This window comes from Ranitomeya imitator, chromosome 5 (genome assembly GCF_032444005.1).
Source record: "Ranitomeya imitator isolate aRanImi1 chromosome 5, aRanImi1.pri, whole genome shotgun sequence".
NCBI classification, from domain to species: Eukaryota; Metazoa; Chordata; class Amphibia; order Anura; family Dendrobatidae; genus Ranitomeya; species Ranitomeya imitator.
In genome coordinates, this window is record NC_091286.1 from 367,253,201 (window position 1) to 367,277,641 (window position 24,441).

Here is a 24,441-nt window from a genome sequence, read left to right on the forward strand (position 1 = left end):
AGGCCTAACATAACAAAATTGGGCTGACTGTAGGCACTTTTAAATTGGTTCCAGGGTAACACGGCCAGCAGTGGCCTGGTCAGTGTAGTAGTTGTAGAAAGAAGGGACCGCAGACAGGCTTCGAAGGCCTAACATAACAAAAATGTCAAAACAATGGTATTGTCAGTGCCAGGCATTGAAGGATGTCAGCGGCTAGACTACACATTGGTGAAGCTGTGAGAGATAATTTTGCTAGTGGTAGAGCACTGTTTGAGCTGGGGGGGGGGACTGTCTTGTGGCCGGCGGTACAGGCACAGGGCCCCTCATATTACAACGGTGTGTCTGACGTTGGGTGCGCACCACCACCGCCAGAGACACTTTATTGTACTATGAGGGACCCAGTGGCAGTGCCGTCGACCAAAAGCGGCCACACCCACCTCTTCAGACAAACAGCACTCTCAAGGGTCCAAGCGCAAAGTGGCGATAGCACGGCCCCGTGTGGGGAGTTTGGCCATTTCGTGAGGTGGAAACATGTCGTATGCTGGACAATCAGGTGAAGAAAATTACGAGATTGGAAAAGTCATTCAGAATAGTCCACAGGCAAGACCTTTTCATAGGAAAGCTAGGTGTCAGCCGGGCAGGGTGGGGCAAAAGATTTTGAAATCCAGTTGTGGTTCATTTTAATGAAGGTTAGATCATCTACATTTTGGGTAGCCAGACGAGTCCTTTTTTCTGTTAGTATTGAACCTGCAGCACTGAATACTCTTTCTGATAGGACACTAGCTGCCGGGCAAGCAAGCTCCTGCAATGCATATTCTGCCAATTCTGGCCAGGTGTCTAATTTGGATGCCCAGTAATCAAATGGGAATGACGGTTGAGGGAGAACGTCGATAAGGGATGAAAAATAGTTTGTAACCATACTGGACAAATGTTGTCTCCTGTCACTTTGAATTGATGCTGCAGTACCTGTCCTGTCTGCGGTCATAGAAAAATCACTCCACAACCTGGTCAGAAAACCCCTCTGTCCAACGCCACTTCTGATTTCTGCCCCTCTAACACCTCTGGTCTGCTGGCCCCTGGAGCTCGTGTGAGAACGATCACGGGCGCTGTGTGCAGGGAATGCCAGAAGCAAACGGTCAACAAGAGTTGATTGTTTTGTTGCTAATATTAGTTCCAAGTTCTCATGTGGCATAATATTTTGCAATTTGCCTTTATAGCGAGGATCAAGGAGGCAGGCCAACCAGTAATCGTCATCGTTCATCATTTTTGTAATGCGTGTGTCCCTTTTGAGGATACGCAAGGCATAATCCGCCATGTGGGCCAAAGTTCCCGTTGTCAAATCTGCGGTTGTGCTTGGTTGAGGGGCAGTTGCAGGCAAATCTACGTCACTTGTGTCCCTCAAAAAACCAGAACCCGGCCTTGCCACGCCACCAATTTCCCGTGCCCCCGGGAAAGCTTCCTCATTAAAAATATACTCATCCCCATCATCCTCCTCATCCTCCACCTCCTCTTCGCCCGGTACCTCGTCATGTACACTGCCCTGACCAGACAATCGCTGACTGTCATCAAGGCTTTCCTCTTCCTCTGGTGCAGACGCCTGATCCTTTATGTGCGTCAAACTTTGCATCAGCAGACGCATTAGGGGGATGCTCATGCTTATTATGGCGTTGTCTGCACTAACCAGCCGTGTGCATTCCTCAAAACACTGAAGGACTTGACACATGTCTTGAATCTTCGACCACTGCACACCTGACAACTCCATGTCTGCCATCCTACTGCCTGCCCGTGTATGTGTATCCTCCCACAAAAACATAACAGCCCGCCTCTGTTCGCACAGTCTCTGAAGCATGTGCAGTGTTGAGTTCCACCTTGTTGCAACGTCTATGATTAGGCGATGCTGGGGAAGGTTCAAAGAACGCTGATAGGTCTGCATACGGCTGGAGTGTACAGGCGAACGGCGGATATGTGCGCAAAGTCCACGCACTTTGAGGAGCAGGTCGGATAACCCCGGATAACTTTTCAGGAAGCACTGCACCACCAGGTTTAAGGTGTGAGCCAGGCAAGGAATGTGTTTAAGTTGGGAAAGGGAGATGGCAGCCATGAAATTCCTTCCGTTATCACTCACTACCTTGCCTGCCTCAAGATCTACAGTGCCCAGCCACGACTGCGTTTCTTGCTGCAAGAACTCGGACAGAACTTCCGCGGTGTGTCTATTGTCGCCCAAACACTTCATAGCCAATACAGCCTGCTGACGTATGCCAGTAGCTGCCCCATAATGGGAGACCTGGTGTGCAACAGTGGCAGGTGCGGATGGAGTGTTTGTGCGACTGCGGTCTGTGGACGAGCTCTTGCTTCTGCAGGAGGACGAGGAGGAGGAGGAGGAGGGGGTGCGAACGGCTACAGACAACTGTTTACTAGACCGTGGGCTAGGCAGAACTGTCCCAAACTTGCTGTCCCCTGTGGACCCTGAATCCACCACATTTACCCAGTGTGCCGTGATGGACACGTAACGTCCCTGGCCATGCCTACTGGTCCATGCATCTGTTGTCAGGTGCACCTTTGTGCTCACAGATTGCCTGAGTGCATGGACGATGCGCTCTTTAACATGCTGGTGGAGGGCTGGGATGGCTTTTCTGGAAAAAAAGTGTCGACTGGGTAGCTCGTAGCGTGGTACAGCGTAGTCCATCAGGTCTTTGAAAGCTTCGCTTTCAACTAACCGGTAGGGCATCATCTCTAACGAGATTAGTCTAGCTATGTGGGCGTTCAAACCCTGTGTACGCGGATGCGAGGCTAAGTATTTCCTTTTTCTAACCATAGTCTCATGTAGGGTGAGCTGGACTGGAGAGCTGGAGATCGTGGAACTAGCGGGGGTGCCGGTGGACATGGCAGACTGAGAGACGGTGGGAGATGGTATTGTTGCCGCCGGTGCCCTAGATGCAGTGTTTCCTACTACGAAACTGGTGATTCCCTGACCCTGACTGCTTTGGCCTGGCAAAGATACCTGCACAGATACAGCAGGTGGTGCGCTAAATGGTGGTCCTACACTGCCGGAAGGGATGTTGCGTTGATGACTAGCTTCATTGGCCGAGGGTGCAACAACCTTAAGGGACGTTTGGTAGTTAGTCCAAGCTTTCAAATGCATGGTGGTTAAATGTCTATGCATGCAACTAGTATTGAGACTTTTCAGATTCTGACCTCTGCTTAAGGAAGTAGAACATTTTTGACAGATGACTTTGCGCTGATCAATTGGATGTTGTTTAAAAAAATGCCAGACTGCACTCTTTCTAGCATCGGATACCTTTTCAGGCATTGCAGACTGAGCTTTAACCGGATGGCCACGCTGTCCTCCACCAGGTTTTGGCTTTGCCACGCGTTTTGGGCAAGATACGGGCCCGGCAGATGGAACCTGTGGCGATGTTGATGCCTGCTGCGGCCCCTCCTCCTCCTCTGCTTCAGAACTGCTGCCGCCTGCACCCTGTTCCCCCAATGGCTGCCAATCGGGGTCAAGAACTGGGTCATCTAATAACTCTTCTTGTACCTCCTGCGCAACTTCGTCTGTGTCACCGTGTCGTTCGGTGGTATAGCGTTCGTGATGGGGCAACATAGTCTCATCAGGGTCTGATTCTTGATCAGCACCCTGCGAGGGCAATGTTGTGGTCTGAGTCAAAGGACCAGCATAGTAGTCTGGCTGTGGCTGTGCGTCAGTGCACTCCATGTCAGATTCAATTTGTAATGGGCATGGACTGTTAACTGCTTCACTTTCTAAGCCAGGGACGGTATGTGTAAAGTGCTCCATGGAGTAACCCGTTGTGTCGCCTGCTGCATTCTTCTCTGTTGTTGTTTTTGCTGAAGAGGACAAGGAAGTGACTTGTCCCTGACCGTGAACATCCACTAACGACGCGCTGCTTTTACTTTTACCAGTTTCACGAGATGAGGCAAAAGAGCTAGAGGCTGAGTCAGCAAGATAAGCCAAAACTTGCTCTTGCTGCTCCGGCTTTAAAAGCGGTTTTCCTAATCCCAGAAAAGGGAGCGTTCGAGGCCTTGTGTAGCCGGACGACGAACCTGGCTCCACAGCTCCAGACTTAGGTGCAATATTTTTTCCCCCACGACCACCTGATGCTCCACCACTACCACTACCCTCATTACCAGCTGACAATGAACGCCCCCGGCCACGACCTCTTCCACTAGACTTCCTCATTGTTTTAAAAACGTAACCAAACTAACGTTATTTGTTGCAGTCACACAACTTACACGGTGAGCTATAACTTCAGTATGATTTAGCTACCCCTTTACAGGTTGGTGAGACCACAGCGAAAATCAGGCCCAATGTTACACACTCTTTTTTTGGTGGCTGCAAATTAGAGAGATGCCCCACACGCAGGACTGTCACTGAAGCACAAATGTTAATATTAATGTCACACTATTATTTTTTTTTTATTTTTATTTTTTTCAGGAACACTTTAGAAACCCCCCCAAAAAAAAAAATAGATTTTTGCAGGGAGAATTTAGAAAACAAATGTAACAAACTATATGCTTTCTATGGGCCACTGAGTGAGAGATGACGCACACAGGAATCAGGAGTGGCACACAAGCCCAGAGGCCAATATTTTTCTACCAATGATTGATGGAGTTATTTTCTCTGGTAGATTTTGGAACCCAAATCAAGGAAAAAAAATGTAGGCTTTCTATGGACCACAATTGGAGAGAGAGAGAGAGAGAGATGGCACACCCAGGAGTCAAGACTGGCACACAAGCAGAAAGGCCAATATTAATCTCCCACTGTTTTTTTTTTTTTTTTTTTTTTTCAGGGAGACTTTAGAAAAAAAAATAATAAAAAAAATATGATTTTATCAGGAAGAATTTAGAAACCAAATAAAATAAAATGATTTTTTCAGGGAGAATTTATAAAACAAATAAAAACAAAAATAGGCGTTCTATGGCCCACTGACTGAGAGATGACGCACACAGGAGTCAGGAGTGGCACACAAACCCAGAGGCCAATATTTTTCTACCAATGATTGATGTAGTTATTTTCTCTGGTAGATTTTAGAACCCAAATCAAGGAAAAAAAATATAGGCTTTCTATGGACCACAATTGGAGAGAGAGAGAGAGAGAGAGAGAGAGAGAGAGAGAGAGAGAGAGAGAGAGATGGCACACCCAGGAGTCAAGACTGGCACACAAGCAGAAAGGCCAATATTAATCTCCCACTGTTTTTTTTGGTTGTTTTTTTTTTTTTTTTTTCAGGGAGACTTTAGAAAAAAAAATAATAAAAAAAATATGATTTTATCAGGAAGAATTTAGAAACCAAATAAAATAAAATGATTTTTTCAGGGAGAATTTATAAAACAAATAAAACCAAAAATAGGCGTTCTATGGCCCACTGACTGAGAGATGACGCACCCAGGAGTCAAGACTGGCACACAAGCAGAAAGGCCAATATTAATCTCCCACTGTTTTTTTTGGTTGTTTTTTTTTTTTTTTTTTCAGGGAGACACTTTAGAAAAAAAAATAATAAAAAAAATATGATTTTATCAGGAAGAATTTAGAAACCAAATAAAATAAAATGATTTTTTCAGGGAGAATTTATAAAACAAATAAAACCAAAAATAGGCGTTCTATGGCCCACTGACTGAGAGATGACGCACCCAGGAGTCAAGACTGGCACACAAGCAGAAAGGCCAATATTAATCTCCCACTGTTTTTTTTTTTTTTTTTCAGGGAGACTTTAGAAAAAAAAATAATAAAAAAAATATGATTTTATCAGGAAGAATTTAGAAACCAAATAAAATAAAATGATTTTTTCAGGGAGAATTTAGAAAACAAATAAAACCAAAAATAGGCGTTCTATGGCCCACTGACTGAGAGATGACGCACACAGGAGTCAGGAGTGGCACACAAACCCAGAGGCCAATATTTTTCTACCAATGATTGATGTAGTTATTTTCTCTGGTAGATTTTAGAACCCAAATCAAGGAAAAAAAATGTAGGCTTTCTATGGACCACAATTGGAGAGAGAGAGAGAGAGAGATGGCACACCCAGGAGTCAAGACTGGCACACAAGCAGAAAGGCCAATATTAATCTCCCACTGTTTTTTTTTTTTTTTTTTTTTTTTTTTTTTTTTTTCAGGGAGACTTTAGAAAAAAAAATAATAAAAAAAATATGATTTTATCAGGAAGAATTTAGAAACCAAATAAAATAAAATGATTTTTTCAGGGAGAATTTATAAAACAAATAAAAACAAAAATAGGCGTTCTATGGCCCACTGACTGAGAGATGACGCACACAGGAGTCAGGAGTGGCACACAAACCCAGAGGCCAATATTTTTCTACCAATGATTGATGTAGTTATTTTCTCTGGTAGATTTTAGAACCCAAATCAAGGAAAAAAAATATAGGCTTTCTATGGACCACAATTGGAGAGAGAGAGAGAGAGAGAGAGAGAGAGAGAGAGAGAGAGAGAGAGAGAGAGAGAGATGGCACACCCAGGAGTCAAGACTGGCACACAAGCAGAAAGGCCAATATTAATCTCCCACTGTTTTTTTTGGTTGTTTTTTTTTTTTTTTTTTTCAGGGAGACTTTAGAAAAAAAAATAATAAAAAAAATATGATTTTATCAGGAAGAATTTAGAAACCAAATAAAATAAAATGATTTTTTCAGGGAGAATTTATAAAACAAATAAAACCAAAAATAGGCGTTCTATGGCCCACTGACTGAGAGATGACGCACCCAGGAGTCAAGACTGGCACACAAGCAGAAAGGCCAATATTAATCTCCCACTGTTTTTTTTGGTTGTTTTTTTTTTTTTTTTTTCAGGGAGACTTTAGAAAAAAAAATAATAAAAAAAATATGATTTTATCAGGAAGAATTTAGAAACCAAATAAAATAAAATGATTTTTTCAGGGAGAATTTATAAAACAAATAAAACCAAAAATAGGCGTTCTATGGCCCACTGACTGAGAGATGACGCACCCAGGAGTCAAGACTGGCACACAAGCAGAAAGGCCAATATTAATCTCCCACTGTTTTTTTTTTTTTTTTTCAGGGAGACTTTAGAAAAAAAAATAATAAAAAAAATATGATTTTATCAGGAAGAATTTAGAAACCAAATAAAATAAAATGATTTTTTCAGGGAGAATTTAGAAAACAAATAAAACCAAAAATAGGCGTTCTATGGCCCACTGACTGAGAGATGACGCACACAGGAGTCAGGAGTGGCACACAAACCCAGAGGCCAATATTTTTCTACCAATGATTGATGTAGTTATTTTCTCTGGTAGATTTTAGAACCCAAATCAAGGAAAAAAAATATAGGCTTTCTATGGACCACAATTGGAGAGAGAGAGAGAGAGAGAGAGAGAGAGAGAGAGATGGCACACCCAGGAGTCAAGACTGGCACACAAGCAGAAAGGCCAATATTAATCTCCCACTGTTTTTTTGGTTGTTTTTTTTTTTTTTTTTTCAGGGAGACTTTAGAAATAAAAATAATAAAAAAAATATGATTTTATCAGGAAGAATTTAGAAACCAAATAAAATAAAATGATTTTTTCAGGGAGAATTTAGAAAACAAATAAAACCAAAAATATGCGTTCTATGGCCCACTGACTGAGAGAGAGAGAGAGATGGAACGCTTAGTACTGGCACACAAGCCCAAAGGGCAATATTAATCTCCCTTTTTTTTTCCAGGGAGAATTTCTGAAACCCAAAAAAAAAATAAAATAGGCTTTCTATGGCCCACTATTTGTGAGAGAGATGGGACGCTCAGGACTGGCACAGATGGCACGCTCAGGACTGGCACAGAAGCCCAGAGGCCAATATTAATCTCCCTTTTTTTCTGGGAGAATTTATAAAACCAAAAAAATATTTAAATAGGCTTTCTATGGCCCACTATTTGTGAGAGAGATGGCACGCTCAGGACTGGCACAGATGGCACGCTCACAACTGGCACACAAGCCCAGAGGCCAATATTAATCTCCCTTTTTTCAGGGAGAATTTCTAAAACCCAAAAAAAAAATAAAATAGGCTTTCTATGGCCCACTATTTGTGAGAGAGATGGGACGCTCAGGACTGGCACAGATGGCACGCTCAGGACTGGCACAGAAGCCCAGAGGCCAATATTAATCTCCCTTTTTTTCTGGGAGAATTTATAAAACCAAAAAAATATTTAAATAGGCTTTCTATGGCCCACTATTTGTGAGAGAGATGGCACGCTCAGGACTGGCACAGATGGCACGCTCACAACTGGCACACAAGCCCAGAGGCCAATATTAATCTCCCTTTTTTCAGGGAGAATTTCTAAAACCCAAAAAAAAAATAAAATAGGCTTTCTATGGCCCACTATTTGTGAGAGAGATGGGACGCTCAGGACTGGCACAGATGGCACGCTCAGGACTGGCACAGAAGCCCAGAGGCCAATATTAATCTCCCTTTTTTTCTGGGAGAATTTATAAAACCAAAAAAATATTTAAATAGGCTTTCTATGGCCCACTATTTGTGAGAGAGATGGCACGCTCAGGACTGGCACAGATGGCACGCTCACAACTGGCACACAAGCCCAGAGGCCAATATTAATCTCCCTTTTTTCAGGGAAAATTGATAAAACAAAAAAAAAAATTAAATAGGCTTTCTATGGCCCACTATTTGTGAGAGAGATGGCACGCTCAGGGCTGGCTGGCACAGATGGCACGCTCAGGACTGGCACACAAGCCCAGAGGCCAATATTAATCTCCCTTTTTTTCTGGGAGAATTTATAAAACCAAAAAAATATTTAAATAGGCTTTCTATGGCCCACTATTTGTGAGAGAGATGGCACGCTCAGGACTGGCACAGATGGCACGCTCACAACTGGCACACAAGCCCAGAGGCCAATATTAATCTCCCTTTTTTCAGGGAAAATTGATAAAACAAAAAAAAAAATTAAATAGGCTTTCTATGGCCCACTATTTGTGAGAGAGATGGCACGCTCAGGGCTGGCTGGCACAGATGGCACGCTCAGGACTGGCACACAAGCCCAGAGGCCAATATTAATCTCCCTTTTTTTCTGGGAGAATTTATAAAACCAAAAAAATATTTAAATAGGCTTTCTATGGCCCACTATTTGTGAGAGAGATGGCACGCTCAGGACTGGCACAGATGGCACGCTCACAACTGGCACACAAGCCCAGAGGCCAATATTAATCTCCCTTTTTTCAGGGAAAATTGATAAAACAAAAAAAAAAATTAAATAGGCTTTCTATGGCCCACTATTTGTGAGAGAGATGGCACGCTCAGGGCTGGCTGGCACAGATGGCACGCTCAGGACTGGCACACAAGCCCAGAGGCCAATATTAATCTCCCTTTTTTTCTGGGAGAATTTATAAAACCAAAAAAATATTTAAATAGGCTTTCTATGGCCCACTATTTGTGAGAGAGATGGCACGCTCAGGACTGGCACAGATGGCACGCTCACAACTGGCACACAAGCCCAGAGGCCAATATTAATCTCCCTTTTTTCAGGGAAAATTGATAAAACAAAAAAAAAAATTAAATAGGCTTTCTATGGCCCACTATTTGTGAGAGAGATGGCACGCTCAGGGCTGGCTGGCACAGATGGCACGCTCAGGACTGGCACACAAGCCCAGAGGCCAATATTAATCTCCCTTTTTTTCTGGGAGAATTTATAAAACCAAAAAAAAAAATAAATAGGCTTTCTATGGCCCACTATTTGTGAGAGAGATGGCACACTCAGGACTGGCACACAAGCCCAAAGGCCAATATTAATCTCCCACTGTATTTTTATCAGGGAGAATTTATACACCCCACAAAAAAAAATACAGAAAAATGAAAAGGCTTTCTATGGCCCACTATGTGAGAGAGATGGCACACACAGGGATGGCACTCTAGCAGAAATGCCAAATTGCCAATCTTAATCTCCCACCAAAAAAAAAAAAAACAGGGAATGTCCTACAATTACTATCTCCCTGCCTGCAGTAATCTCAGCCAGGTATGGCAGGCAGCTACTATCTCCCTGCCTGCAGTAATCTCAGCCAGGTATGGCAGGCAGCAATAAGGAGTGGACTGATGCACAAATGAAATAAAAAGTGTGGACAAACAAAAAAGATAGCTGTGCAGAAAGGAAGGAACAAGAGGATTTGTGCTTTGAAAAAAGCAGTTGGTTTGCACAGCGGCGTACACACAGCAATGCAGCTATCAGGGAGCCTTCTAGGGCAGCCCAATGAGCTACAGCGCTGAGGGGAAAAAAAAAAAAAAAAAAACTTCCACTGTCCCTGCACACCGAGGGTGGTGTTGGACAGTGCAAATCGCTGCAGCACAAGCGGTTTTGTGGTTAATGGACCCTGCCTAACGCTATCCCTGCTTCTGACAAAGCGGCAGCAACCTCTCCCTAAGCTCAGATCAGCAGCAGTAAGATGGCGGTCGGCGGGAACGCCTCTTTATAGCCCCTGTGACGTCGCAGACAGCAAGCCAATCACTGCAATGCCCTTCTCTAAGATGGTGGGGACCAGGACCTATGTCATCACGCTGCCCACACTCTGCGTTTACCTTCATTGGCTGAGAAATGGCGCTTTTCGCGTCATTGAAACGCGACTTTGGCGCGAAAGTCGCGTACCGCATGGCCGACCCCGCACAGGGGTCGGATCGGGTTTCATGAAACCCCGACTTAGCCAAAAGTCGGCGACTTTTGAAAATGTTCGACCCGTTTCGCTCAACCCTAGTAATTGCTAGCCCACCTGAGTGTCCCCTCTATGGATCACAAAGGCAACACTTTAATATCCAAAATTGTGATCTTTTAATCCCCCTCTAAGACTACCATAATTCACCCACTTTTGGACAAAGTTAGATTAGGCCCAACTTTTGCTGGGCTAATTGTAGTGGCAGTGTCCTTGTAAAATCATGAATGTAGGCAGATGTGGGGAATGAACCTGCACCAAGACATTTAGACATTTTGTATCCATTTAATTTTTAAACTCTTGGAATTTTATGCAAAAAATGATACATATATGTATTTCTGTATCCGCGCTGGAAATGCCACAGAAAAATATATATATTTCTTTCAAAATAAAATATTATCCTGACTAAGATAAGTGATGACTTAATTAGGCACTGATGTAACATTGAAAATAAGATAAAAATGGTTACCGGATGATGGCAAGCAATTTCCTCCTGGTCCGGGTTCTCGAATGTGTGCCCGATAATGAAGGAATCTTGTGCAATTTTAAAGGTAAGTATGTGAGGGGAGGGTGTAAAAAAGCCTGTCCCGGCCGGTGACAGACACCCTCTGCCTCACGAACGTAGTTACCTAATCTTCAGCGCTGAGCAGCGCTTCCACGCGCTGATTGCCGGTGAGGTGCAGGAAGTTTGCAGGACCTCGCGTGACGTCACTCGCACGTGATGCTTCACGTGAGCGGCTACGGAATACGCACTTTCCCAAAAAGATTCTTGTCCTATCCAACGCGTTTTGGAGTCTACGGACTCCTTCCTCAGGGATGGGTCAGTGCCTATCAATGGAGCTATTTATAGTTTATAGCGAGTGGAAGCGCTGGATTTGATTGGTTAAAAGGAAAGAGTTAATAAACTGCTGTACACCTGTAAAGAGTGGAGGAATTGGATGCTAATTGTTAAAAGCGAAAAGTTCTATCTCGCTATTGAGTCCATTCGGGATTAATGTATTTAATTCAAAAATCCATTTACTTTCCTCACGTGACATCTGGTGAATGAAGTTACCTCTCCGCCAGTTCTTTTTCACAATTTTAATTCCAGTAATTGTCATGTCTTTTATAGAGCCCTGGTGGTGTTCTTCAAAGTGTTTAGATAGTGGATGACCCGCAAATTTTTTATTGATGTTGCGTAAATGTTCCGCTATGCGTATGCTCATGGGACGGATGGTACGCCCTATATACAATTTTCCGCACGGGCATTTTATGCCATAGATCACTCCTCGAGTTGAACAAGTTATAAAGTCCTTAGTCTCTACCTCATTGTCTTTGTAGATAATACTCCGTTGTTTTTCCGTCTTCAATTTTCTGCACGGAAGACACTTTTTGCATGGGAAAAAGCCAGACACAGTTTGTGACATAGATGATGATATGGGAAAAATAGGTTTACGCACTGATGGAGCTACTATATTACCCAAATTACTAGCCCTCCTATAGACAAATCGTGGGTACTCCGTTAGTATGTTACCGATTACTTTATCCTCTTTTAGTAAATTCCAATGTTTGTTAACAATTTTTCTCAGAAAATGACTATTAGAGTTATATGTCGTGATTATTGGTATCACTTCATTTCCTATGATGTTACTTTTTTTCTTTTTTTGTTCAAGTAATTTGAGTCTAGGCTTTTTCTCTACTTGTTCCTTAACCCTTGTTAGAGTTTCTTTGTCATAACCTTTCTGGCAAAACTTGTCAATCAGAGTGTTTGTCTCCTTCCTGTAGTCTTCTGATTTGGAGCAATTTCTATGGGCTCTTATAAATTGGCTCTTGGGTACATTCAAGAGCCAACTAGGTAAATGACAACTGCTTAAGGATATATAATTATTTGAGTCGGTGGGTTTATGAAATAAAGTGGTTTGGATCCTTTTCTCCTCTATAAAAATATTCAAATCTAAAAAATTAATTTCTTTATTATTTGTAGTAGCTGTAAACTTTAAAAAATAATTATTTTTATTAAGACTATCAATAAAATCAGATAATAAAATTGGACCACCTGACCATATAAAAACTGTCATCTATAAAACGCTGCCATAGGACCAGGTTCGCACGTGGGAGTCCATCTATGTAGTTGTGTTCTTCCTCCCATTTACCAACATACAAATTAGCGTAACTAGGGGTGAACCTGGTACCCATGGCAGTACCCCACTGTTGGGTGTAGTAGTCCTTCCCAAAACAAAAATAGTTGTGGGTAAGTATAAAATTGATATATTCAATAATAAAAGCAATTTGATCACCCGGTAAAGTGCCATCTTTGCATAAGAAATGTTGGACCGTTTCACATCCTTTTTGATGTTGTATGACCGTATACAAGGAAGTGATGTCAAGAGTGCCAATTATATAATGGTCCTGCCATTCTATAGTCTGAAGTATTCGTAAAATATGTGCACTATCCTTTAAGTAGGATGGAAGTGAAAGACATAGTTTCTGTAGATGGCAATCGACAAATCTTGACAAATTGCTGGTAAGACCTCCTATAGCTGAAATTATTGGCCTGCCTGGCGGATGGAGTGAATCTTTGTGAACCTTCGGTAGGTAGTAAAAATATGGGACTCTGGGGTGTGTGATGTTAATGTAGTCGTACTCGGATTTGTTTAGAAAACCTTTTTGTAATCCCATTTTTATTAGTTTTTGCATTTCGCAAGTATAACTATCAGTTGGGTCCGTCTTTAATGTTTTATATGTAATTTCGTCCCCCAATAGGCGTAAAGATTCTCTATTATAATCTTCGGTATTTAAGATGACTATTCCCCCCCCCCCTTTATCAGCCGGTCTTATTGTGATATTTTGGTTATTTTGAAGTTGTCTAATAGCTATGCGTTCCTGGTGAGTTAAATTGTATTGGTATTTGGAGCATTTTTGTTAGATATTTTTCTGATATCGTTAATAACATTCTTCTGAAAGGCATTAAAAGCCTCAGAGTGTTCTTGAATAGGGTGAAAATTCGATTTCTTCTTTAAAGTAGTATGTTGATATGGATCAATTATAACTGTAGTCTCAACTGCTTCATTGCTCACAATTTGTCTCTTCATGTAATATTTTTTAATAGCTAATTTCCTCATGAACTGTTTTATTCCAATAAAGGCTTCAAATTTATTGAATTTGGTACTTGGCGCGAATTTTAGGCCTTTGTTTAATAAATTAACCTCTTTCTCGTCTAGAGTGTGCTTACTAAGATTGAAAATTTTTTGTTCTAACGTGGCTGATTCCTTTTAACCAATCAAATCCAGCGCTTCCACTCGCTATAAACTATAAATAGCTCCATTGACAGGCACTGACCCATCCCTGAGGAAGGAGTCCGTAGACTCCGAAACGCATTGGATAGGACAAGAATCTTTTTGGGAAAGTGCGTATTCCGTAGCCGCTCACGTGAAGCATCACGTGCGAGTGACGTCACGCGAGGTCCTGCAAACTTCCTGCACCTCGCCGGCAATCAGCGCGTGGAAGCGCTGCTCAGCGCTGAAGATTAAGTAACTACGTTCGTGAGGCAGAGAGTGTCTGTCACCGGCCGGGACAGGCTTTTTTACACCCTCCCTTCACATACTTACCTTTAAAATTGCACAAGATTCCTTCATTATCGGGCACACATTCGAGAACCCGGACCAGGAGGAAATTGCTTGCCATCATCCGGTAACCATTTTTATCTTATTTTTAATGTCAGTGCCTAATTAAGTCATCGCTTATCTTAGTCAGGATAATATTTTATTTTGAAAGAAATATATATATTTTTCTGTGGCATTTCCAGCGCGGATATAGAAATACATATATGACATTTGGTGTTTTTTGCACTTTACATTGGACAATTTAGGTAGTTGTGTCCATATATTCGCAGCAGGAATACCACTATTATTAAGATACCACCACTATTATTAATACACATTATATGCAGCGCCCCTAGCCCCTGTTATATTTAGTTTTTAAAAAATGATACATGTTTGATTATTATTCTAAATTTGAAAACATGGGTGTGAGGGAGTGCGATAGCTACCGTATATACTCGAGTATAAGCCGAGATTTTCAGCCCATTTTTTTGGGCTGAAAGTCCCCCTCTCGGCTTATACTCGAGTCATATACCCGGGTGTCAGCAGGGGAGGGAGAGCGGGGGCCGTGTAATCATACTTACCTGCTGCGGCGCGGTCCCTGCAGTCCCTGGCTTCTCCGGCGCTGCAGATTCTTCCTGCACTGAGCGGTCACATGGCACCGCTCATTACAGAAATGAATAGGCAGCTCCACCCCCATAGGGGAGGAGCCGCATATTCATTGCTGTAAATGATCGGTGCCATGTGACCGCTCAATTACAGGAAGAAGCTGCAGCGCCGGAGAAGCCAGGGACTGCAGGGACCGCGCCGCAGCAGGTAAGGGGAGCGCAGCGCTATAATTACCTGCTCCTCGCTCCGGCTCCGTCTGCAGCGTCCTCTAGCAGTGACGCTCAGGTTAGAGGGCGCTGTGACGTAGTCAGTGCGCGCCCTCTGCTGAGCGTCAGTGCTGGAGACGGAGCCGCAGAGGAGCAGGTAATTATTGAAAGCGCCGGCGTCCTGAGAAGAGAGGTGAGTATGTGATTTTTTTTTTTTTATGGCAGCACCAGCAGCATTCTAAGGAGCACCTATGGGGCCATAAAGGTGCAGAGCATATATGGGGCACAGCATTATAAGGAGCACCTATGGGGCCATAAAGGTGCAGAGCATATAAGGGGCACAGCATTATAAGGAGCATCTATGGGGCCATAAAGGTGCAGAGCATATATGGGGCACAGCATTATAAGGAGCACCTATGGGGCCATAAAGGTGCAGAGCATATATGGGGCACAGCATTATAAGGAGCACCTATGGGGCCATAAAGGTGCAGAGCATATATGGGGCACAGCATTATAAGGAGCACCTATGGGGCCATAAAGGTGCAGAGCATATATGGGGCACAGCATTATAAGGAGCACCTATGGGGCCATAAAGGTGCAGAGCATAAATGAGGCACAGCATTATAAGGAGCACCTATGGGGCCATAAAGGTGCAGAGCATATATGGGGCACAGCATTATAAGGAGCACCTATGGGGCCATAAAGGTGCAGAGCATATATGGGGCACAGCATTATAAGGAGCACCTATGGGGCCATAAAGGTGCAGAGCATATATGGGGCACAGCATTATAAGGAGCACCTATGGGGCCATAAAGGTGCAGAGCATATATGGGGCACAGCATTATAAGGAGCACCTATGGGGCCATAAAGGTGCAGAGCATAAATGGGGCACAGCATTATAAGGAGCACCTATGGGGCCATAAAGGTGCAGAGCATATATGGGGCACAGCATTATAAGGAGCACCTATGGGGCCATAATCAAAGGTGCAGAGCATATATGGCACAGCATTATAAGGAGCATCTATGGGGCCATAATCAAAGGTGCAGAGCATATATGGCACAGCATTATAAGGAGCATCTATGGGGCCATAATCAACGGTGCAGAGCATTCTATATAGCACAGTTGTATATGGAGCATCTATGGGGCAATAATGAACGAGCATCTATTTTTATTTTTGAAATTCACCGGTAAATGCTGCATTTTCTACCCTAGGCTTATACTCGAGTCAATAAGTTTTCCCAGTTTTTTGTGGCAAAATTAGGGGGGTCGGCTTATACTCGGGTCGGCTTATACTCGAGTATATACGGTACTTTATTATTATTATTATTATTATTATTATAGCGCCATTTATTCCATGGTGCTTTACATGTGAGGAGGGGTATACATAATAAAAACAAGTACAATAATCTTAAACAATACAAGTCATAACTGGTACAGGATGAGAAAGGACCCTGCCCGCGAAGGCTCACAATCTACTTAGAACATATCCTAACGTGTTCATGTTTAAGGGTAAATACAGCATAGACTAATTCTGCTTAAGATGAAGAAAATCAGCCTTAGGGCTCGCTCAGACGAGCGTATACATTGGCAGAGCGCTATCCGATGTATACCAATGTTATTCTATGGGGCTCACTGATCAGTGTTTTTTTTCTCATACCGAATTAGCTTGAGAAAAAAATTGCAGCATGCTGTAATTTGTAGCACAAATCAGATGTCACACACCCATTTATGTCTATGGGTGCATGAAAATCATCGGACTGCTCCGATTTCAATGGACTCATAGAATAAAGAAGATGGAGAAATTATGATTTGCATCTTCTCCTCACCTGTGATACCATTCTCTAATTAGAGAGAATTGGATCACTCTTAGTTGACACTCGGATCAAACTCAGAGTTTGATCATAGTGTGATGATCCGATTCTTTTGGAGGAGAGAATATACACCCGCGTTACTCTCGCCTTATCTACACACTGCTGCTCCGCTGCTCCCTGAGATGTTATGACTGCAGCACTGCAGGTCTGAGGCCTCGTCTATAACAGGTGATGGCTACAGCCTATCACTGGGCTCACAGGCGTCATGCTATTTGCTTTGGCATCACATGTGATCTCAATGATTGGCTGCAGAGGTCATGTGCAGTTGACAGGACGTCACCACTGCAGCCATGTCACCAATGGGGAGCAGCAGAGAAGAAGCGCTGAAGTGGCGTTCTGTAGGTAAGGCTGATTTTCCTACTTTTAAACAGAGGAAGACTTTGCAGTATTAACTTTTAAAAGTGACATAATTTAAAGGGGATGTCCTGTAATTTCATGCCTAAACCATTATTAATGCTATTGTAACTGTCAAATTATAATAGTCTGTAAAATGTGGAAATTACATGATTCATAGGAAAATGTACTTTGAGCACCTTATCAACTTTCTATATACTATTGCATTTTGCACATTGATAACATATATGAATTCTATAGAAACAAGGTAAAGTTAACTTTATATGCATATTTATATTCCTTTTAGGGACCACAAGGTTTAAGAGGAATTACTGGCATAATGGGACTCAAAGGTGGCAAGGTAAGTTTTGATATAATTGATATGTAGAAAACAATTATTTCAGTTTTGAGGCATTCACATATTCACTAAGGAGATATTTAATGATTATAATAGCAATAACATATATATATATGTTAAATTAAAGTGCAACAATCATTTTCATTTTTAGTTCATAAATCAATAGTTCACATGAAAATGAGTAATATTGCAATATATGTGTTACACCTATACTCACATCCGCCGATCCTGGCTCTGTCTCCGCCGGCGCCACGCCTGCCGCTTCTTCCTCCTCTTCAGTCGGCGCTCCCGCGTCCCTCCGTGCTCCTTCCTGGTCTGGGTCCCAGCATATGTCTCTTCGGGCGCGTCGGCGCGCCTCCCCTCCACTGCCTGTCACGCGTTCGGTCTCCTCCCATCTTCTTCTTAGGGACCGGGTGCGCCCACACTCCTCCTCTTCACTCCAGGCTGCGACCTGACTTGGCAGTATTGCTGGGCCAATAGGAGGCAACCACTTAGTATTTCAGGCTGCCCTTCATTTGTGAAGGCGCCTGATTGTTTAGTTAAGCTCTGAGTCTCTCTGTGTTTGGCTTTTCATCCAGGCCCTCCTTATTACTTTTCTCACCTAGTCCTGTTTCTCTGTGCTTCTACCCTGTGACCATCTCCACGTTTCCCTGTATTCAGTCCTGTGGTTTTCTATCTTCTCCTCTGGAGCCGATCCCTGCTCCTGGCATCCGTAGTACCAGGGACCTCTGAGCTTGCTCACTAACTATCCCTGTATAGGGGTTGGTCCATCTGGTTTGCTCGCTCGGGGGAGGTTCAGTATTACGGCCCAGTGGGTCCACTCTTGTCTCTCGCCCCCCTTGGTGTAACAATATCTTTACTCTCAATTCAAGGGTAAATCCTGTAAAATTTCTATTTGTAAAATTCCTATAAAGTAAAGACACATTTTCACACTATGGAGATGAGAGATGACAGTTGCTGCTCTTAAGATTCTATGGAGAAGGGAGGAGCCTGAGGCAGACATTACAGTTAAAGTTCTCCATAAAATTTTATGAGCACCAACTGTCATCTCCTAACTCAGTCATGTAAAAATCTGTGTTCACTGAATGCAGATTTCACCCTTGAAATGAGAATTTTGAGAATGAAAGATCGGTCAAGAAGGAGAACTTTTGGTCTGTACTGTGTGTATATATATATATATATATATATATATATATATATATATATATATATATACACAGACGAAAAGTTTGGACACACCCTCTCATTCAAAGATTTTTCTGTATTTTCATGCCTATGAAAATTGTACATTCACACTGAAGGCATCAAAACTATGAATTAATACATGTGGAATTATATACTTAACATAAAAGTGTGAAACAACTGAAATTATGTCTTATATTCTAGGTTCTTCAAAGTAGCCACCTTTTGCTTTGATGACTGCTTTGCGCACTCTTGGCATTCTCTTGATAAGCTTCAAGAGGTAGTCATCGGAAATGGTCTTTCAACAGTCTTGAAGTAGTTCCTAGAGATGCTTAGCACTTATTGGCCCTTTTGCCTTCACTCTGCGGTCCAGCTTACCCCAAACCATCTCAATTGGCTTCAGGTCTGGTGACTGTGGAGGCCAGGTCATCTGGCGTAGCACCCCATCACTCTCCTTCTTGGTCAAATAGCCATTACACAGCCTGGAGGTGTGCTTGGGGTCATTGTCCTGTTGAAAAATAAATGATGGTCCAACTAAACGCAAACCGGATAGAATAGCATGCCTCTACAAGATGCTGTGGTAGCCATGCTGGTTCATTATGCCTTCAATTTTGAATAAATCCCTAACAGTGTCACCAGCAAAGCACCCCCACACCATCATACCTCCTCCTCCATGCTTTACGGTGGGAACCAGGCATGTAGAGTCCATCCGTTCACCTTTTCTGCATCGCGCAAAGACACGGTTGTTGGAACCAAAGATCTCAAATTTGGACTCATCAGACCAAACCACAGATTTCCACTGGTCTAATGTCCATTTCTTGTGTTCTTTAGCCCAAACAAGTCTCTTCTGCTTGTTGCCTTTCCTTAGCAGTAGTTTCCTAGCAGCTATTTTACCATGAAGGCCTGCTGCACAAAGTCTCCTCTTAACAGTTGTTGTAGAGATGTGTCTGCTGCTAGAACTCTGTGTGGCATTGACCTGGTCTCTAATCTGAGGTGCTGTTAACCTGTGATTTCTGAGGCTGGTGACTTGGATAAACTTATCCTCAGAAGCAGAGGTGACTCTTGGTCTTCCTTTCCTGGGGTGGTCCTCATGTGAGCCAGTTTCTTTGTAGCACTTGATTGTTTTTGCAACTGCACTTGGGGACACTTTCAAAGTTTTCCCAATTTTTCGTACTGACTGACCTTCATTTCTTAAAGTAAAGATGGCCACTCGTTTTCTTTACTTAGCTGCTTTTTTATTGTCATAATACAAATTCTAACAGTCTATTCAATAGGACTATCAGCTGTGTATCCACCAGACTTCTGCACAACACAACTGATGGTCCCAACCCCATTTATAAGGCACGAAATCCCACTTATTAAACCTGATATGGCACACCTGTGAAGTGAAAACCATTTCCGGTGACTATCTCTTGAAGCTCATCAAGAGAATGCCAAGAATGTGCAAAGCAGTAATCAAAGCAAAAGGTGGCTACTTTGAAGAACCTAGAATATAAGACATAATTTCAGTTGTTTCACTGAACAATTGTAAAGATTTGACAAAGAAAGCAGTGACATTTGAAATGCATTACCACAGTAACATGGAATTTTTTAAATCAATTTTTTCAAATAAAGATGTTTGCTATTTTTTGAAGCCGGAACATCATCTTCACATATTGGAACAACACAAAACAAATGAGAAAAAATGCCAATTTGGGCATAATTTCAAACACAGCACCAAAAATGGGCCAGACAAAATTGTTAGCACCCTCAATTTAAGATTTTGTTGCCCTCCCTTTGAAATAAATAACTGCAATCAATCGCTTCCTATAACCATCAACAAGTTTGTTACACCTCTCAAATGGAATTTTAGACCACTTTTTTTGTAAACTGCTCCAGGTCGCTTATATTTGAATGGTGCCATCCTCAAATAGCAATTTTAAGATTCATTTCAGGGTGCTTCTTGAAGTATGTTTGGGATCATTGATCTAGGAGAGAAACACAGCTTTTTGACGCTGGGCACTACCTTACAACCCAAAATCTTCAGATTTCATGATGCTTTGCACTTAGTCAAGGCCCCCAGTGCCAGAGGCAGCAAAGCAACCCCAAAACATCTTTGAACCTAAACCATATTTGACTGTAGTTACGGAGTTCTTTTCTTTGTAGGCTTCATTCCATTTTTGGTAAACAGTAAAATGATTGTACTTTACCAAAAAGTTCTATTTTGGTCTTATCTGTCCTCCAGATAATTTCGAAGAAGGATTTTGGTTTACTCATGTACATTTTGGCAAACTGCAGTTTGCAGATTTTTAGCATAGTTCTTGCAGCATGTCACTAAATAATGTGTTGTATTGTATTATATACTAATAATGCATTTTTCTTTTTAGGGTGCTCGTGGAGCCGATGGAGTGCCCGGTCCTCAAGGTGTTGCTGGTGCTACTGTGAGTGCAATTACTCTTAAATCATTTTACAAACTGTCAATATGTTACATATTGCATATACCTTTGTGCATATGCTATATTGCTGTTAGTAGACTTTTTGGCATACTTGTAGAATTTGCTGAGAACACTGTCCTAAATATTTTCCCATTGCATTGTATTCCTTATAATATTTAGAGCATCAAGATATTTCATAAAAAGGTCAATTAAAACATTCAACCTTATAAAAACAGCATTCTGCCATTTTTAAAAACATACTGACCAACGACCACGTTATTAAACTGCGCTGAATCAAGTGTCTCTTTTTTTTTTTAGCTAAAAAATTTATTGACGTATAAACCAACAAACAATACATAAATATTAAAATAGTGCCTCTAAACCGCAGAAATGCTGTAATAAAAGGTAAGCGTAAGAGCTACACAAATACAGGGAAAATTTCAGTCATAACAGTCTTCAAGTAACACTAAAGTCATGTTCATTTAGGGCATAAATAATATTAATATCCCAAATCAAAAACAGAATTAATTGACTCATATGGCATGCTGAAAAAATGCCTCAGTGTGTAAAGGTATCTGAGTGTATATACGTGCCTCCTGTATTCCGAGGAAAAGTGACCTAATGTCTATATTCATAATGTTGTTTTGTTAGAAGAAAAATCATAACGACTATTAGAGTGCTAGTGCCTATAAATACTAAGTAACGTCTAACAAAAACAGAACAACATGTGCAGGTTAACAATAAAAGATCCCTTAAAGTATGAAAATATGAACCGGCATCAGAATATGCAGGTATAAAGGTAAAAAATGCACCGGCCTTTATTAGAGTCTATACAAAGACAAGTGTAAGCCTACAACAAACCATCCGCTCAGAACAGTAGAGCACAGTGAGTAAATATTTATCCGTTTAATAATAGTGACTGCATACAGGTATAGACCGGCATCAAAATATGCAGGTCTAATGGCAAAAATGCACCAACTTAATCAGGAATCAATACAGAATAAATGTTAACCACAGCAGACCATCGGACCAAAACAGTGTGCCGCAATGAATAGCGCTATATATGACAACATAGTTACCAGTAATGATTGCACAGCAATTACATCCGCCTTTTCAAAAGCCCATACAGGGTAGGCGTTGGCCGAGAAAACACACCATCAAATCAAAGCAGTATCACACACTGAATAGCGTTATATATAGCAGTGTTATTAACACTGGTGGTTACCCAGCCAGGCTGACAAACCTTATAGACACAGATTACCTGGATAGCTGATGCTCCTTGTGTGTGGTCAAGTGGCACACTACACCTTGACAAAACCCCGACGCGCGTTTTGCGACAGCTTCCTCCTCCTGCCCGCAGTTGGGCAAAGCATACTGCAAGTGCACGATGCAAGATTGCATTGCGCACGCGCGAACTATGGAGGACACCTACTCAAATTCACGAAAATATTGCGGACAGTGGGGAAGGATGGGGTGGAGAAAAGAAGACGAAACACCGCCCATCGGACCGGACACAGGGCATTTACATAGCCTGCCAATTTGAGGTGACAGATTCCCTTAAACCATTTTTTCCACATAAGGTAGAGGCTCATATCTTCGTTACTTTACAAACGGCATAATGATGATGTTCAGTACAGTTGCAAAGTAACAGAGTATGTCTTCTGCTACTGCTATTATCCCACACTACAGTGCAATACCCCATGCCCCTTTCTGGTCAGTGTAAGATTCCACTTAGTCCTCCAGTTCCGGTTTTACAGGTTAGTAGCCACTCCACACTAGCTGCCTACAGGAATCACACCTCAGTCAACTTCCTTTCTTGTCTCTGTACACCGGCCGCTAGATGGTAACTGTGACTCTAGTCACTACTCACGGCCAAACCATGATGCTGGGTAGTCAAGAGACAGGGCCGGCTCCAGGTTTTTGTGGGCCCCGGGCAAAAGAGTCTCAGTGGGCCCACATACCACGATTCATGATGCACAGATACGGAGGAGAAATATAGATATGCTACACAGGGCCTAGCCTTCCCCCTCATCCTTCACATAGGCAGACATGCACACAAACACACACACACACACACAATACGCAGACATGTACACATACAATACGTAAACATACACATACATACAGTACGCAGACATGTACAAATATACAATACGTAGACATGTACACACATACAGTACTCAGACATGCGCACACACAAAACGCAGACATACACACATACAGTACTCAGACATAAACACACTTACAGTACGTAGACATGCACACACATACAGTACGCAGACATGCACACACATACAGTACGCAGACATGCACACACAGTACGCAGACATGCACACACACAGTACGTAGACATGCACACACACACAGTACGCAGACATGCACACACATACAGTAGGCAGACATGCGCACACACACACAAACACACAATACGGAGACATGCACAGCACACACATACAGTAAAATACGCAGATAACACATACAATACGCAGACATGCACACACACACACACAATACGCAGATATGTACATACATATATATGAAGACAAATACACAAAAATACATAAACATATACAGTCATAGACACTGATATACACACAGATATGCACATCATACATGCATACACAGACAGACACAAGCCTCACTCACCTCCCCCTGGCTTGTCGCTTATCAGGCTACTCTGGCATGTGGCTATGGAGGGCGCGCTGTTTGATGGCAGTCAGACATGGCCGCACACAGTGCACTCTGCAGCTGTGTCTGTTACTAAATGATGCGGTCGAGCCGGCACTGTGCCTTTAACTTTGCTTGTGTCTGCCCTGCCGCGTCATTACTACAGCTGCAGAGTTCTCTGTGCGCGACCATGTTTAAGTGATGGCTGAGCTCAAGTAGTGCCAAAGCTGCTGGGGGAGCAGCCAGGGCTGCCTGGTGTCCCGGCCACCAGTGGGCCCCCCATTTGTTCAGGGCCCCGGCAGTTGCCCGGGTACGCCGGGTGCTGACGCCGGCCCTGTCAAGAGGTCCAGAGTCAAATACCAAGAGACCTTTTCATAAACAAAGGTGTAAGAATAAGGCTTAGTCAGGTCCCGGTCCGAGGTCAGAATTCCAGCAAGTTAGCAGATCAAGATAAAGGGGCTAGGCTAATGGATGGTCAGAAACAGTGTGCAAGGTCGGGTAACAATAGCTCTGAGACTGAGCACAGGAATACAAGGCACACAGACACCAACAAGCTTACAGCTACACATGGCACTAA

General features: G+C 42.6%; 1 protein-coding gene across 1 annotated transcript in view; it reads left to right on the forward strand.

Annotated features, from left to right (window-relative positions):
* Window positions 1-24,441, forward strand: part of COL9A1 (collagen type IX alpha 1 chain) — a 214,945-nt gene that overhangs the window by 112,167 nt on the left and 78,337 nt on the right. The window contains exons 20-21 of the mRNA XM_069726644.1: window positions 17,551-17,604; window positions 21,150-21,203. Of these exons, the coding sequence (XP_069582745.1) occupies window positions 17,551-17,604; window positions 21,150-21,203 (108 nt within the window). The remainder of the gene's footprint in view (window positions 1-17,550; window positions 17,605-21,149; window positions 21,204-24,441) is intronic.